This window comes from Sinohyriopsis cumingii, chromosome 11, assembly GCF_028554795.1.
Source record: "Sinohyriopsis cumingii isolate HCF-2022 chromosome 11, ASM2855479v2, whole genome shotgun sequence".
NCBI classification, from domain to species: Eukaryota; Metazoa; Mollusca; class Bivalvia; order Unionida; family Unionidae; genus Sinohyriopsis; species Sinohyriopsis cumingii.
The window spans coordinates 84,644,572-84,660,433 of NC_142971.1; the positions used below are offsets into that span (position 1 = coordinate 84,644,572).

The window sequence follows — 15,862 nt, forward strand, 5'->3', positions numbered from 1 at the left end:
TCGTAGTAGTATCTTGTGGACCTATATAAAGAGAGAAGCGTACAATTCATTTCGAATTCATAATTCTTGATTCTTAATTATTGTCTTAATATCAGTCTGCAGTTGTGTTTAATGTTGTGTTTGGGTTTAATTGGGATAGTTGTGAATTCATTCAAAGAATTATTGGACAATGCCATTGTGATACATCAAGACTCGAAGATAGTACATCAGCGTATACAGGATCTGAAATGTTTCGGAACTATTTATTCTTTTAGAGAACTTTTTGAGATTAATTTGCATTTAATTCATAATACAGTAAAGCCCTCTTAAATTTTAAATTTTTAACTTAGAAAAATAAATTATTTGGTAAAACTTGGTTTTGTTCTTTGCATTACTTAGTTTGTGACCATAGAGTCATAACACAAATTGGGGACTCATCCGGGAAATAAATTTCTAACGTGACAAAAATATTTAAACTGTTTTTGAAATTTCAATGTACTTTGTTTCGGAATAGTCCTTCTCCTTTTTATTTTATTTAACACAGTGAAGCCAGCAAGTTTTTACAATGTCATCTAAAATAGACAACTTTATTTCAAATCCTACGCAGGAATGGTACAATCCTTAAAATAGGATGAGTTGCTGTAGCTTGATAGACATTTTTCGATTTCGGAAGCAAAATAATATTTGGTAAAACAAGAAGTAAAATGATTTGGTCAATTATTTGGTGGAAAAGAACCCCCTTTCAAAGAACAGAAGTAGATCCAAATTTTCCTCATTTTGAGACAATCACTGAAAATTTGAAATGGCTAAGAGAGCACTGGAGTTTGTTATTACAAGTATTATTAATGGCAAAGCTCGTGAATTGAAGACTTTATTGTCGATAGTAGCATGTGCTGAGTATGATGTGCTTCAGGAAAGTATCTTGAAGGATTATGAGTTGCTACAGGAAGCACATCTTCAGAGGTCTCGTAATTGTAACAAAGAAACTAGTCCAACCAATGTCGAGATTGCTATAGCAAAGGAAAAACTATTTGATAGTTAGTGTTCATGTACAAAGGCTGATAAAGAGTGTAATAGTCTTAGATAACTCATATTAGTTTAATAATTTCTATCCATAATGACATCAAGACTTATTTTGATGAGCAACGTGTAGACACTTTTGAAAACGCTGTCAGTACAGCTGATGACTATTCTTCAACAGACAAAATTTCCTTTGTCGATAAGTCTTGCTCTCGATTGGGTTTTTTGTAGAAAACAAAAACAGTTCCATCTCAGACGAGTACTTCCCAGTCTCAGTTTAGCACGAATGTTAGGAATCAAACTTCAGATAAAACCGATTAAAAATTCTTATATTTTCCTACGTGAATTGCAAGAAAATGGGCACATTATTTATTATTGCTACAAACCGAAAAAAGAAACAGAATAAAGACAGAGCTATTCCAAATGCTCTTACTCCTGGGAGGTCAACTTCACGACCACATACTGAAAGTAATTCATGTGTTGAGTCAAACAAACCCCAATCATACTTTGTTATGGAAAATGTGAAAAATTCATATTGAAAGGTTCTTTATTATGTATTGGTGTTTCTGCCAAAAATATCCCTACTAAATATTAAGGGACACATGAGACTCTGAGTCTTTTATTGTCAGGTAATTTTCATTTCGCTGAAAAATCTTCATCGGATGAACGTGTTCTTAATCAGGGAGTAGAGTGCCGCTTTGTTAATGTTTTCCTCTCTATTGTGCAAATTTATCATCATATTTATCTCAGGATCCGTGATAGCCTGATCGATGACTTCTTTACCTATCGACGGTATTCACTAGGCGATGAGCTAGATGGAGGTAAGATTGTGGTTAGTTAACTTGTAACTGACGAAGCAGAAAGTCGATCCTATAGAACATAAAATCCCTGAATTATATCCAGCTTATGCAGTTACTAGAGATATGCGAAAAGAGCTCCTGAGAATGATATTAATCAGGAAATGATTCCTTTGGCTGACAAATTTATTGGTCATTCTTTTGATGACGTCATGTTTGCTCCTCGTATTCATCAATCAACATATATTGATTGCAATGATCCTCTTTTTCCTACTCATTCTCTTTATTCTAATTATTGTGAGAAAAGAAAACCACTCGTCTTCTAACATTAGCAATATCCTGATATATCCTGTCAAATAGCAGAAAAACAATGAGAATGTACACAAGTCTGCAATTTATTTCTGTGTCCGTCTCTTACAAAAGACCAAGTCAGGCAACCAATGTTTTCTGACCACAATGTTTGCGTCTACGAAATTTCCAGAGGCAATTCTTTTGAGGATTATTAAAACTAATACCATAGTAAAAACGTCGTCAAAGGTTATTCGTTTACCCTTTTGTCTTTCCAAAATCTGTGTAAACTGATCAATGGTCACATTTTATGTCTGGAAGTTATTCATGATTTAAGCATACAACAATTTATCAACTTGACAGTCAAGGTACTTTAGAAATTTCATTTAACTTTGAAACATTTGATCATATTGGTTTGATACAGGAAAAGATTGTAAAGAGTTCATTTGTTGTTGCATACTGTTTCAGAACCAGTTCAAAAGTCTTTAGGTTTAGTCCTTTTGTATTAGTTTTTGGACTTTTGTCCTTGGTCTATTGAAGATATTTCAACAACAACAAAAGAACTTCTTTCAAATGAAGATTCAGAAATTAAGCTTCTTGACTATTTTATCTGCCTTAAGATATAAATTGTCAAAGGTTTATGAAGTAGGAAGAACTAATCTTCACTTTGCTTAGTTAAAAGTGAACTTATGGTATAACAGATATACAAAGGAAATGAGTTTTCAGCTTGGTGATAGAGTTCTGGCTCTCCTGCCCTTTCCTCAAAATCCTATTCAAGGTAAGCATTATGGTCCTGATACAGTTGAAAAGAATCTACGTGACTTGAATTATATCATTAACACTCCTGGGAGGCGAAAAGAGAAACAACTTTGCCATAGAAATATTTTCAAATAATATATTATTAGTGATAACCCTGTTAATCATTCCATGAATTTAGTTCTACCTGTCCCACAGAGGGAGGATTTAATTGATAGTATGCATTCTGACTGTACTGACTTTGGTGTGACCAATCTCCGAAATTCAGGTATGTTGAAAAATAAATATCATAAACATTCACATCTACAGCCATAAGAAACTGAAAACTAAAACAACTATTGCATGATTATGATCACTTGTTTCCATGTCGTTTAACATGAATAAATAAACTCTTCCATGACGCTGAAATTGCAGACTTTACACGTATGAAAGGGAGTTCTTAGGAGATGTATCCTCTAAAGCAGGCACGTTTTGAAGAAAAAATCCAATATTTTCTGAAGAATTATTTCATTGAATCAAGGAAAAGTAACTGGAGTTTACCATTATTCCAGTGCCGAAAGCAGATAACTCTTTCTGCATCTGCACCGACTATAAAAAACTGAATGTCACCAGAATGATTCCTAATTCCAAAAATCGATGACACATTGAAAAAATTGGAAATATATATACACACACACACAAACACACACACTCCTCCAAAGAGAGGGGTATAATGAATAACAAATAAAAATCAGTGAAAGTTATTACCACTAGTAAAAGCTAAATCTTGGCTCTGTGGAAATTTTTTTTACTGGCTATAAGTGTCAAACAAAGTTTTTGACGTGTAGACATTTTGATAATTCTGGCTGGAAAAAATTAAGATTATCATTTACACTTTAACAGTTTATTGTAACTCTGAAAGACTCAACTGCAAAAGATGAAACTTTCCCATGATGCACAGGGTTTACAAGTACAATGGCTAAAAATGGAAGCAGAATACAGGATAAACAGATCTAAATGCTACGTATGCACGTGTTTCACATAATCTACATTCAGGATAATCAATTCAAGACAATGTTCAGGATAATCAATTCAAGACAATGTTTTAAAATTTGAACTGAAACAGGCTGGTCCTTGTTAATGCAAAATGATGTAGCAATAATGAGACATGAAACCCTTTGCCTATATATTGGTCTAGCATCATTATACAAGTCTTTATGTCATATGTAGAAATTAGAAACATACCTACAAACAAGCACTTGATGTGGCAAGGAATGTTATCAAAAATTACAGTAGAATATACAGTAACTCATGTTAATTTTGGAACAACAAAAAGAACCATTAAAACAGGCAAGTGTCTTATTGGGACTGAATATTAAAAAGAATATTGAATACACATATTATTTCATGTACAGATAAATGTTATCAGAGTTGCCACTAAGACAGATTTCAGTAGAACTGTCAATTAGGGTTAATTAGCTGAAAAGACATTATTTTGTACAAAATGCTACTATTTTGGAATAACATACAAAAATAATGTATAACATTTAAATGCGATTACATTACATTTACAGATTGTTATGACACGTCCTCTGTACATTTTGATGAAGACATACTGATTCCTTATAAAATAAATTCAATCAAATGGGGCAAAGGAGTCCAATGTTAATGTCAACAAAAGGCACAAAGGTAATAAAAACATTTCAGTTCAGTTTCATTTGGATAAACTTAAAATTTCCTCCAGTAAAATTCTGAAAATTTTGAGCCACTCTTAGCTCTTTTGTGAGCTGACAGAAAGTTCATAGAAGCCACTGTCAGCTGTATTACTCTGAATTTCCCAATAATACAATCGAAATTGTAAAGATGTTAATGACGTATGTGTATCTATTTGACTTCAAAACTCAATCTGAAAAACCAGCATTTACATTCTATACTTTCTTAAATGAAGAATGCCATTTTAGATATAATATTCTGGTGGTCACATTTCTTTAAGGTGAAAAAATAAGATATGTACATACATGAAATATTCTTGAATAAAAATATATTTCAAACAAATCCTCATTAGATGTTTAATTATATACAGTTATGTTCACAAGCAATCACAATAACAATATCCTCTGAATAATCCATCATAAAACACTGAATGTTTTGAACAATACATCATCACCATCGACTGTTTTGAACAATCCATCATAAACACTAACTGCTTTAAACCAAATATCATAAACATACTATTGTGAACAACTCATCATAAACATAGACTGTTCTAAACAAGCCATCATCAACATAGACTGTTTTAAACATGCCCTCATAAAACATACTGTTTTAAACAAGCCATCATAAAAGATACTGTTTTAAATAATCCATCAAAAAGTGACTGTTTTTAACAAGCAATCACAAAGAGACTATTTTGAGAAAATGTACCTTAATCCTAATGAGAAATTTAATGATGAATCTGGCACAGAAAAAAAGTAAAAATAAGAAGAATCTTGCAAATTTAAAAAGTTCAAAAAAGTTTTACAAAACAGTTTTCCCAAGGCTAAGCTGTTTTGCATCAAATACAACAACATGCATGTAAATATGTATTAATAATTTTAAAAGTTACAAAAATAGTTTAGTACTATACATCTAGCTGAAATACTGAACTACTATGAACAACCTTTAGCAAAAATATGGTTAAGAACACCCTACCTGTAATTGTTTGAACAAAGAACTTTTCAGTTCATGCATTCTGCATCAGTCTTCATCATTAAAAATAGTGCAATGCTTCTCTCTGTTTCTTAAGAACACACAACTGAATTAAGTACAAAAGTCTTATTCCAACATCTTTCACTGAAGCAAATATGGCATTGCACAACATTATTCCTTTAATGCCTGTCCTTATTAAAACTTCCATGACCCAGGTTACAAAAATCTCAGACTTTCCTGAAAACTAAAATGCCTTTACTTATCCTTAACATATGGAAACCAATGACAAATATAAAAGTCATTATAAAAGTACATAAATCATGCAAACACATGTATTTGATTATAAGACATGGGGCTCCACTTAAATAAAATATACATTATAGGGCAGTGACCTTATATTTTGTTAAAATTGTTAATAAAAACAAATTAAAACAAGAAGTGTAACAGACAAAATAAAATTAAGACAGACTAAATGCTAATGCAAGTAGATGCATGAATGCTTCTAGGTTCTGAAATAAGAAAAATAAATTGTCAATGCATGATGCTTGTCAGATTGTCAACAACATCTTACTAACCAAACAAGAACAAAAATAGGGACAAAGAAAGAAGCATTTTAAAACTCCCTCATGACCTCTGTTTTTCTAAGTGTTGTTATAACAGATGGATTGGCATTATTTTCAGTGAAATCATTTTTGTTCGAAACAGTATATAATGCCAAATGTAAATAAAATACTTTGTGATATTTTTGTTTTAAATAGTATCTATTGAAAAAATACTCTGAGATACTTTTGGTCTAAACCTATCTAATGCAAAAACACACTTTGTGATATTTTTGTTCTAAACATTATCTAATGAAAAAGAAATACTTTGAGATATTTTGTTCTACTTAAACCTTAAATGTATAGCAGGGAAAAGATTAATCATCACAGATATCTTTCATTAAATAGTAATTAAACAGCCACAAAAGTGGGGACAAAGAAAGAAGCCTTTTCAAAATTCCTCATGACCCTTGTTTTTCTAAGTGTTGTTATAACAGATGGATTGCATTATTTTCGGTGAAATAATTTTTGTTCTAAATGGCATATAATGCCAAATGTAAATAAAATACTTGGAGATATTTTTGTTCTAAACAGTATGCGATGCAAAAACAAATACTTTGAGATATTTTTGTTGTAAACAGTATCTAAATGCAAAAATATACTTTGAGATATTTTCTTCTAAATAAGCCTTATATGTAGAGTAGGGAAAAGATTAATAATCTCAGATATCTTCCATCAAGCGATGTTGAAAGTCAGTTGAGATCACATCAGTCTGCTGATGAAGTCCTTAGTGCAAGGACATAAGCTTCAGGTTAGTTTTCTCTATTTTTGTGTATCTATTTGAAAAGTTAAATACATTGTTAAATATAAATATTACTACACAGTTAAGTTTTCACTAAAGCTTCATTTGATATATACTATAATTTAATTAATTATGAAAGACGAATATATACTAAAAAACTTCCACCATTGTTAGCAATTACTTTTTTTTATACCTTTATCTTTATTTAAGACCGATAATGCCAACTCAAACACTATAATATCTCCTGACTATAAAACCTACCATATTTTATGTAATGTATCATACACAAAAAGCAATTATTAATTTCAGTGTACGAAAAACTATATGTAAACAAATACATAATGGTACAAAGACACAAAGTAAACATATTTTCTGTCTCATTCTGCTCTCAACTCAAGAACCAAATTACAATAAAAAATAAAAGCACTCAAAAACTTTTTGTTGTTATTAGTGAGCAAGAGAGAGGATAATGTCTCAGTGTGCAAGCTCATCTGCATTTAGAGCATATGTAGCTGTTATGTTGTGTAGTGTTGGTAAAATGATTAAGATGGTTTCAGGCCAGACCCTAGGGCAAGGCAAATGAGGCAACTACCTTTGGCCTTGCACTTTCAGGCGCCCCACGCTGCTGATGGAAATCAATGCCCCAATGCAATTTTTTTTGCTTGGGGCCATGCTCATTGCTTGCTGCCTTGGGTCCTGCACATCTTAGGGATGTTTCTGGATGGTATGAACATTTATTAGTTATGGGTATTATTTATTAGCAAATTGTACTCAACGATATGAGTCCACATTGTCAAGAAATTAAGCTTGTATTGTTAGAGCAACAATAATCTCATTATCAAATTGCAATACAAAAAATAAAGAACTAAAATCACATTTTTGTTAATGCATGCGAGCGTGTGTGTGTGTGTGCATGCAAGAGAGAGATAAATGAAACAAAATTTTGACACTGCACAAGGACCACATTTATTCAGGGCGGTTTTTATTTGTAGCTTTTGCAAAGAGAAGCAAGGCCATATTTTCAGTTACCTGACAATTGTGATAATCATCATGTATTACGACCCTACAAAATATATTCCAATATGTTTGCAGACATTATCATTTTGTTCATTCTTTGATCTCTGGCATAAATTAAAAAATTCATAGCTCACAAAGAGTATCTGTCAGAGACTTCATTAAAAGTGGTCACAATCTGCAATCCATGAGATATGATGTGACAACTGACACAGGTCAGAGGCACAAGGAAAAAGAACATGAATTCTGATACTGGCAAATTATTTATAAAAATTGTAGCTTGAATATACCAAGAAGAAAGATATACAAATATTTATCAAGTGTGATAATTTTGAAGTTATTTTCAAGGTGATGGCTATATAATAAGCATGTAATTAAGTATCAACAAAGATATACTTCCAGGAAAAATATCCTCTGTATGTAAAAGAAAAATTTGCATACATTTTACCCTTTACCTTGTATAACAGCTTTCTGATGCCTGTACCACATTCTCAAAGAAACTGATATTGGATGCCTGTACCACATTCTCAAAGAAACGTTACTGGATGCCTGTACCACATCCTCACAGAAATGCTCTTGGATGCATGTACCACAACCTCAAAGAAATGCAACTGGATGCCGGTACCACATCCTCACAGAAACACTATTGGATGCCTGCACCACAACCTCAAAGAAACACTACTGGATGCCTGTACCACATCCTCACAGAAACACTATTGGATGCCTATGTTTCAGCAACTGGAATTCTGTTTACAGCACACTGTACTGTGTAGCTTTGACACATGTACACAAACTGCTACACAGTACAAGTTTATAGGAAATAATGCTGAATGTGAAAGTTTCAAAAGGAATGTGAGAGTAAAAACATACATCATATACCACAGGGAGAATATACAGTCAGCTTATATCAATCCAATATATAGCAGATATTAACAAAGAAAGAAATGTTTCCAGAAAAATACACCCTGCAGATAATTAAAATATTTAAGTGAAAAGCTCATATATAAATTCAAGTGAACTAGTGCTTTAAGCCTAAGGGCAATTTGATTATGTTGAGCCCAGGATTGAAGCATGGCTTTTAAATGTGTAAGCTTGACCCATATGTCAAAAAGCTGCACAAGTGTGTTGCAAAATGACTTTGTCAAGACTGATTAGGATTCATCCCAGGAATGAATAGAACCCACAGAGATTTAGGAAGTCATCACTTACTCATTACAGCACACATGGATAACTTGTGAGACCACTTATAATGTGGGGGATAGCTGTGGATCATATTTTTTTGCTTATAAAAAAATAGCCCCCCCCCCATTTCCCTATTTGCAGAATACTAACAAAATCATGATAAAAATTGGCAAATGAAACCTTGATATCTCACTCACTTAATCATCAAAAACTGGTTAGTGTCCAGAAAATGTATTCTAAATCATCCAATTTATTCCAAATTTGAGTATTTTGTTAAATTTTCTTTAATACAACCCCCAATTCTTGGTATACTGTAAACAGTAATATATGACAAAACTATAGATCAATTAAACTGTTAGCAATGCTTACTGATAGCATCACTTTAAGAAATTAATACCAATTAAAATAAGTCTTGTCAAGTGAAATTTGTGCTTCAGTTTATGTTTTGATTCTGTTTCAGAGTAATCATAATTATTATAATGTGCCCTCTTGCATTCAAACGTGAGAAGTGTCATTTGACTATCACAGTGATGTCTAAAGGCATTTCAGCAAGAACCTGCTTAAGTACCAACTGTGTTTTCATCTTGCGAAAGTGGTGGTTATTGTTAAATCAATTAAAAGCTCACCTGCATTATACTATTGCATTAATTAGTGTTATGTATCAAATCAAGTAATGTGGGTAGAATTTTTTAAAAAGCAATAAATGTATGGAAATCCTATTTGAGAAAGAGTTAGGAATTATGGTATTGTATTAACTCACTTCAAAAGACTATTCAACAGAACATTGCAAGTATGTCTAAGATAACTAAAGAATCTAGCATTAATCAGTAGTTTATCATATTCATTTGCAAATATGATCAATGAGAGGAGAGGAGAGTAACCAAGCATTATATGCTTACTTTCACAGATAGGATTCATTATGGAGAAGAGAGTTCCAAAGTTTATAGTGAACTTAAAATTCCTGATTTGGCACTCAGATTTGCTCAAGACTGTTAAATTAAAAAAATGTAATCAATGGCGCATTAAAAGTAGATTACTGAATCTACATTTGCTTGTGGTAGTACTTTCCAAATAGATCTTTCTAGATTAATTACTGTACATAGACCAGCGTCAGCGAAACTCGATTAAATGTAACAAGATAGTCACTAGAGCACATTAAATAGTTCACTTTGACCTATATTTGCCTGTGGAGGGCAATACCCTGCAATGTAAATACACACATGAAGTATCAACACTGTAAGCAAAATGGTGTCAGAGAAAAACTGAGGCTGATGACAGAAAAGTTCTACTTATGCTTCACAATCAAGAAAAAAGGGAGGAAGCAAACATGTGTATATTAGTACTGTATTTATCAACACACACATAAGTATATCTTATGTTTATGTATTGGAATAGGCAAAACATCATTTACACTTCAATATGAAATACAGCAATGCTTACCTGATTGATTGTTTAAATGACTATTTGTGCATCTCTTCAATGTAGCATCTCACACATGGCAAGTTGTGTGTATGTGTGCGTCTGGGTGATCAACTAGTATTATAATAATAATATTAGTACATAAAATGTTTATCAAACATTACTTTTGATATTCTGAAATTGTTAATCAATATGAAAAATATTTTTACAATATACTGCCTGGCAAAATCATCTTTACATTTTATTATAGACTTGCATTTACATATGCACTGCACATAAGTCAGCTTCTAAGAAAATAAAGCAAAATTTAAAGTGATCCCTTTCTTCACAGAAACTGCTTTTGTGTGTGTAATGTTATAATTTCGATTTAGTCCAAAACCTTCATACAAGTCAATGTACTGCTGATGTGGATTAATCATGACCACCAGGAAAATCAGAGTAAGTTGTTTTCTCTTCACTCTCTTGTATTATGCTGACAAGTTCATCCAAACGGTCTGCCAGCCGTAAAGTTCTTGCCTCTGGGCTCTCTTGCAAGTCATCAATTACCTTCAAATAGAGATCAGGATAAATGCTAAGTGAGATAAATCATCATCTGATGATGATGATGATCATGACAATAATCAGCATTTAAAATCTATACTTGTAAATAGGCATTATATCCGATGATATACATGAGGCAAATTGACTTTTTCTACCCAAATTTTATTAATTTCACTGGGTAATTATTAAAAATCAATCACTAGTTAATTTTCTATTGTTTGTGTCAAGACTCAAAAGTATGTTTAATATGTTTAATAGCAATGACAGACTGCACCATTTGTGTGTGTTTGTGTGCATGCATGTGTGAGAGAGATTTTTGTTGTTGTTATGGGGTTTAATGCGATTTTCAGCAAAAGATATAACTGGTGGAGGAAGAACTCAGGAAAACTGCATGATCAACTATGTACCCATGAGAACCTACACAAGCTACAAATGCCCTGTGGAGAATACTTTACCTCTGAGAGGAGTTTATTAAAGCAAATCATCTGCATAACTAGCAAAACTTTGTCACAAGACTTCACAATACATATGATTTGACAGTTTACATATTATAATGTAAAAGCTCAAAAATGATTTCTCCAGTTACAGCTCAGCACTGTGTATTCATTTGTCAAGTAAAGAAACAATCAATAAAACTATTTTATTTTCTCCAATATGAAACAGGTGCAACTTAATGTTGATTATTTATTTACATAATACACAGAATAATAATATCATTACTAGACCATATCTGTTTTCTGGGTAATGGTGGAAGAAACTGAGTTTGCAATTAATTAATCGGTTAACATATCACATGTTTTTTGCAAAGCTACAGACTGTGACAGTGAATATGTAACCAGTCTCATCTTCATGTGACCTCTACTTAGATAATTCCGTTGAATATAATGTAAATGCTTCAAATCAAGGAATTCATCTGCAGCACTGATATTACAGACTTGTGATTTGTTTAACATAGTTCATATGCAAACATATGCTTATATTATACTCTTTTGAATAAGTCAAATGTCTAAGAGACCAGTGTTTTCTAAGTCAGTAAAGCTGATATCTAAGTCAAATTGACTTTCTCTTGTTGTGAGGGTATTGTACTAACAGAACATAGGATCATCTGGTTTGATGATTCTAGCATGAACAGAACTTGAGAAAGTCAATGAAGTATGAAATATGAGGTGACCTACCTTTAGCATTCATCAAAATGAACTAAAACAACAAGACAAAAACTTGACTTACATCAACCATAAAGTTGTCAATGACTTTGAAGATCTCATACAATGCTGATATTTTATTGTAGGCCAACTCTTGGTTTTGTTTCTGAAATAAAAAAGGCAAAATGTCTTTTCTTTAATCTGATTGTACTAAAGGCAACATTTTGACTTATTCTGGATCCATACAGAAGTTTACACATGTATACTTGGATGAATGCAGGTTATCATTTCACCGAGACACTAAATAATTTTCCATGTAAAAGTATCAATCTTTTCTTAAACAAATGTAAAGATTTGCATTTAAATTATTCAATATTCAAAGTATTTTCATTTCAATTGGTTCTGGACTAACATGTGGGATACTTTGGGGCAGGGGTAAACTAATGTTTATCATGTAATATTACCTGATGCTGTTGCATAGCTTACTCTTTTCTGGGACAGATGGATGATGAGAATTCATACTCCCAAAAAGGTAACTTTCCAGAAATATTTTGGAAATCATCCTTGTGACATGGCACATGCCCAGTATTCCTCACCCTTTTCCAAGGGCATATATACACCACTTGTGGGGGATCACAGTGGGGTGGGATGAGGGAAACTGACAATAGCAATAGATAAGCAATACATTATTAAAATTAGTTCAACACCCCCACCCCTCATTTTAATATCAGCACTGTGTTATCTGTTATTTTGTAGATGAATTTCCAGATCAGTGGGAGGCTGATGACCCACTAAACTGGAAAAGAAAAAGAAGGAATTACTAACCCTAATGGTAGAACTGTACAATACTGTAAGATTGTATCCACTTGGATCACTTTCTGTGCCACAACTATGGACCCCAGACAAAAACATTGTGTTTACTTTGGTGCACATCAGAATAAAGATCGATGGAGGAGAGAAAGGTAGTGTGGGATCACTGAAAGGTGGCTTTCATCACATCCTCCAAAGATGAATGAGTTAGATAGGTCCATGATTTAGCAATGGCTCAAACCTTATGGACTTTAATAAGCTCTTTCAATTGTCATGACAATCCACCTCTAAACAGTGGAAGCAAAAATATCAGCCAAGCCTTTTAACGGAAGAAAACTATAATTCCTACTCTTTGTTCTCCCTTTAGTGGCTGTCAAACAGAAATGTGCAGCCCTAACTGGGTATAGAAATAAATTTTGACCATCCCCAGCACAGATACAACTGAGACTGGGATCTGTAAAGGAAGTGAAGGTACTGAAGGAAGCTTGATTTTTTTTTAAAGAAACTGACTCATAAATGCAACTGGACCACAGAGAGTTCAAGTTCCATAGACAGAACATGAACCTCACTGCTTTGTATCAAAGATACTATGGAAAGCAATAAAACATCTTGAGGGCAAGGTTTTTGAAAGACGCTTCACCAAGGACTTAAGGGGGGGGGCAGTTAAAATCACAAGACAAAAGAGATTCCATGTCAGCATTAGAGACTGAACCACGAATTTTTTTGTTACTCAAAATATTTGATCACGACTGCAATATGAGATTCTGAACTAATGGTCAGGCCTATTGAAAATTTGTGTGTATTCGAAAGGGCTGCCCTATTAACCTTGATATTATAAACTGAGCCCTGTCTATCTTCACAAATGACAAGAAGAAAAACGGCCACTGTGCTCTAAGATTAGAACATTTTTTACTGCACCAGTTGCTAAAGATTATAGACCTTGGATGTAGTGTGTCTACTGGCCTTAGCGTTGCACTTGGCAACTTTGTTTGAAATCGTGTCCTGGTGGATAGATCATTTGAGATGAGTCAATCATAAGGTGGAGAATATGGGGTCTGTTTTGTCGTGTGGAGCAATGTACATAGCTGGTCAATCAGAAGGTCAAAAAGATCAGTGAACCATGATCATTGGGGTCACAGAGAGGCTCAAAATGAGCTCAGTAGTACTTGTAGGATCATCCTGAAGGGTGGGAAGTGAACAGATGATCCCACTTCCTAAATGCTCTTGTCTGTGACTGAGGAAACATAAATGTGAAGATTGTTGTTTAGCCTTGTTGCAAATAAGTCCACCAAGATCCTTGAGGACCATCCTGTCCCTCCTTGATGGACTGTCAACCAAATTATTCTATTTTGTGAAGATTATTGTGAACTCAAGGGGTAATCCTTTCCAATTTTTCCCAGTCAAAGATGTTTAAAACCTCCATGCAGTGAGAAGGAACATATGTGCCTCAAATTTACCTGAGGTATACTATGAAAATGTGTTGTTGGAGGAGACCATCATGTGGACATACTCCTAATAAGTTAAGAACACTGACCTCATTTCCAAATTGTTGATGTGGATGGCATACTCTTCTGGGAACCATAAACCCTGAAGAATTGGCCTGTCTGGCTCCAGATAAGTGCCACTCCATGAATATGATGCATCTGCAGAACAGAAAGGAGTGGGGTTTGGGGGCATGCATTTGGTCTCTGACAAGAAACTGGGCAATATGATCTGTCATATGATGCAGTTTCCAGTTTGCTAGGAGACACTGGTGGAGGTGCTGGTGCAGTCTGTCTAGAGGAACCAGATCTGCTGCTGAGTTTGATGTTGCTAGAAGGAACAGATCTCACAAGGTCTGGGCTCTGAGCATCTTTGTCTACTCTTTCCTGCAGGACATGGACTAATCCCCTTCTTTGTCAGGAAATTCATCCCCATGAATATAAAATCTTGAGATTGAAACAGTTCGAATTTCTCTAGGTTCAGTAATAGACACAGTCTGGTCACAATGGAAAAATGTGTATGAGGGATTGTAACCAGCCATTGGGGATCAAACAGTCATGAAATATACTGGAGGATTGGGATCCACAGTGACAATGGGTGGATGACAACTTCTCCCAAAAAAGCTCAGATTGTGGAAGCTAGGTCAAATGGCAGAGTGCAAAAGTGTAACACCTCTCTATCAAAGCAAATCCATTAAGTCTTAAGGTATTCATGACAGAGACTGTCTCTCTCCAAGTTGCCATTATCAATAATTATTGCAGAACACAGCCATTGCTGCTTGTGTTCGGAATGAAGACTTACATAAAATCTATTTGTTGTATTATCAATGGTTAGTCAATTTTAACTATAAAAAAAAATCAAACCAATCACCATTTCAGGAAAATCGCAAAAGGAACATTGCTCAAAATTATTGGTGAGCGATAGTTATGAGGAATGTCACTTTTCATAATTTCCTGGGCCTCAGCCTGGATGAAACTCTATCTTGGCATATAAATATACCAGAAAAAAACTACAAAAGCATCAGACATGTTATACATACTACAAAGTTTGGAATTTGCTTTTTTTATTTCATCTTTACATAATCTATTTTTGGAGCACAGTGATATTATTCAGGTTAAGCAGACCCAGTATAAAAAATGATATCGAAAAAATATAAACTGAAGCAGGAATCATGTGCAAGTCAACCAAATCTACATCATATGCTAGAATATCAGAGGAGATAAAAACTTTCAACAAGATGTTACAAACAAAGATATCATTTTTCAAATGCAACAGGGCACAAGTCCTAGAAACCAGTAGGGCCTTAGTTTTTAAATGCACCCGGGTGCAAGTCCTGGATACCAGTAGGGTCTTAATATTTTCAAATGTTCCAGTGCAGGAGTCCTGGAAACCCTGGGGCCTTAGTTTTTTAATGTACCAGGGCAC

General features: G+C 33.7%; 1 protein-coding gene across 1 annotated transcript in view; it reads right to left on the minus strand.

The window, feature by feature from the left end:
• Positions 1–3,575: 3,575 nt before the first annotated feature.
• LOC149788890 (plexin-A4-like) overlaps positions 3,576–15,862 on the minus strand; it is a 96,582-nt gene continuing 84,295 nt past the window's right edge. Inside the window, exons 18-19 of the mRNA XM_089973563.1 lie at positions 12,231–12,311; positions 3,576–11,009 (exon numbers count right to left, since the gene is read on the minus strand). Coding sequence (XP_089829689.1) covers positions 10,875–11,009; positions 12,231–12,311 — 216 coding nt within the window. The 3' untranslated portion in view covers positions 3,576–10,874. The remainder of the gene's footprint in view (positions 11,010–12,230; positions 12,312–15,862) is intronic.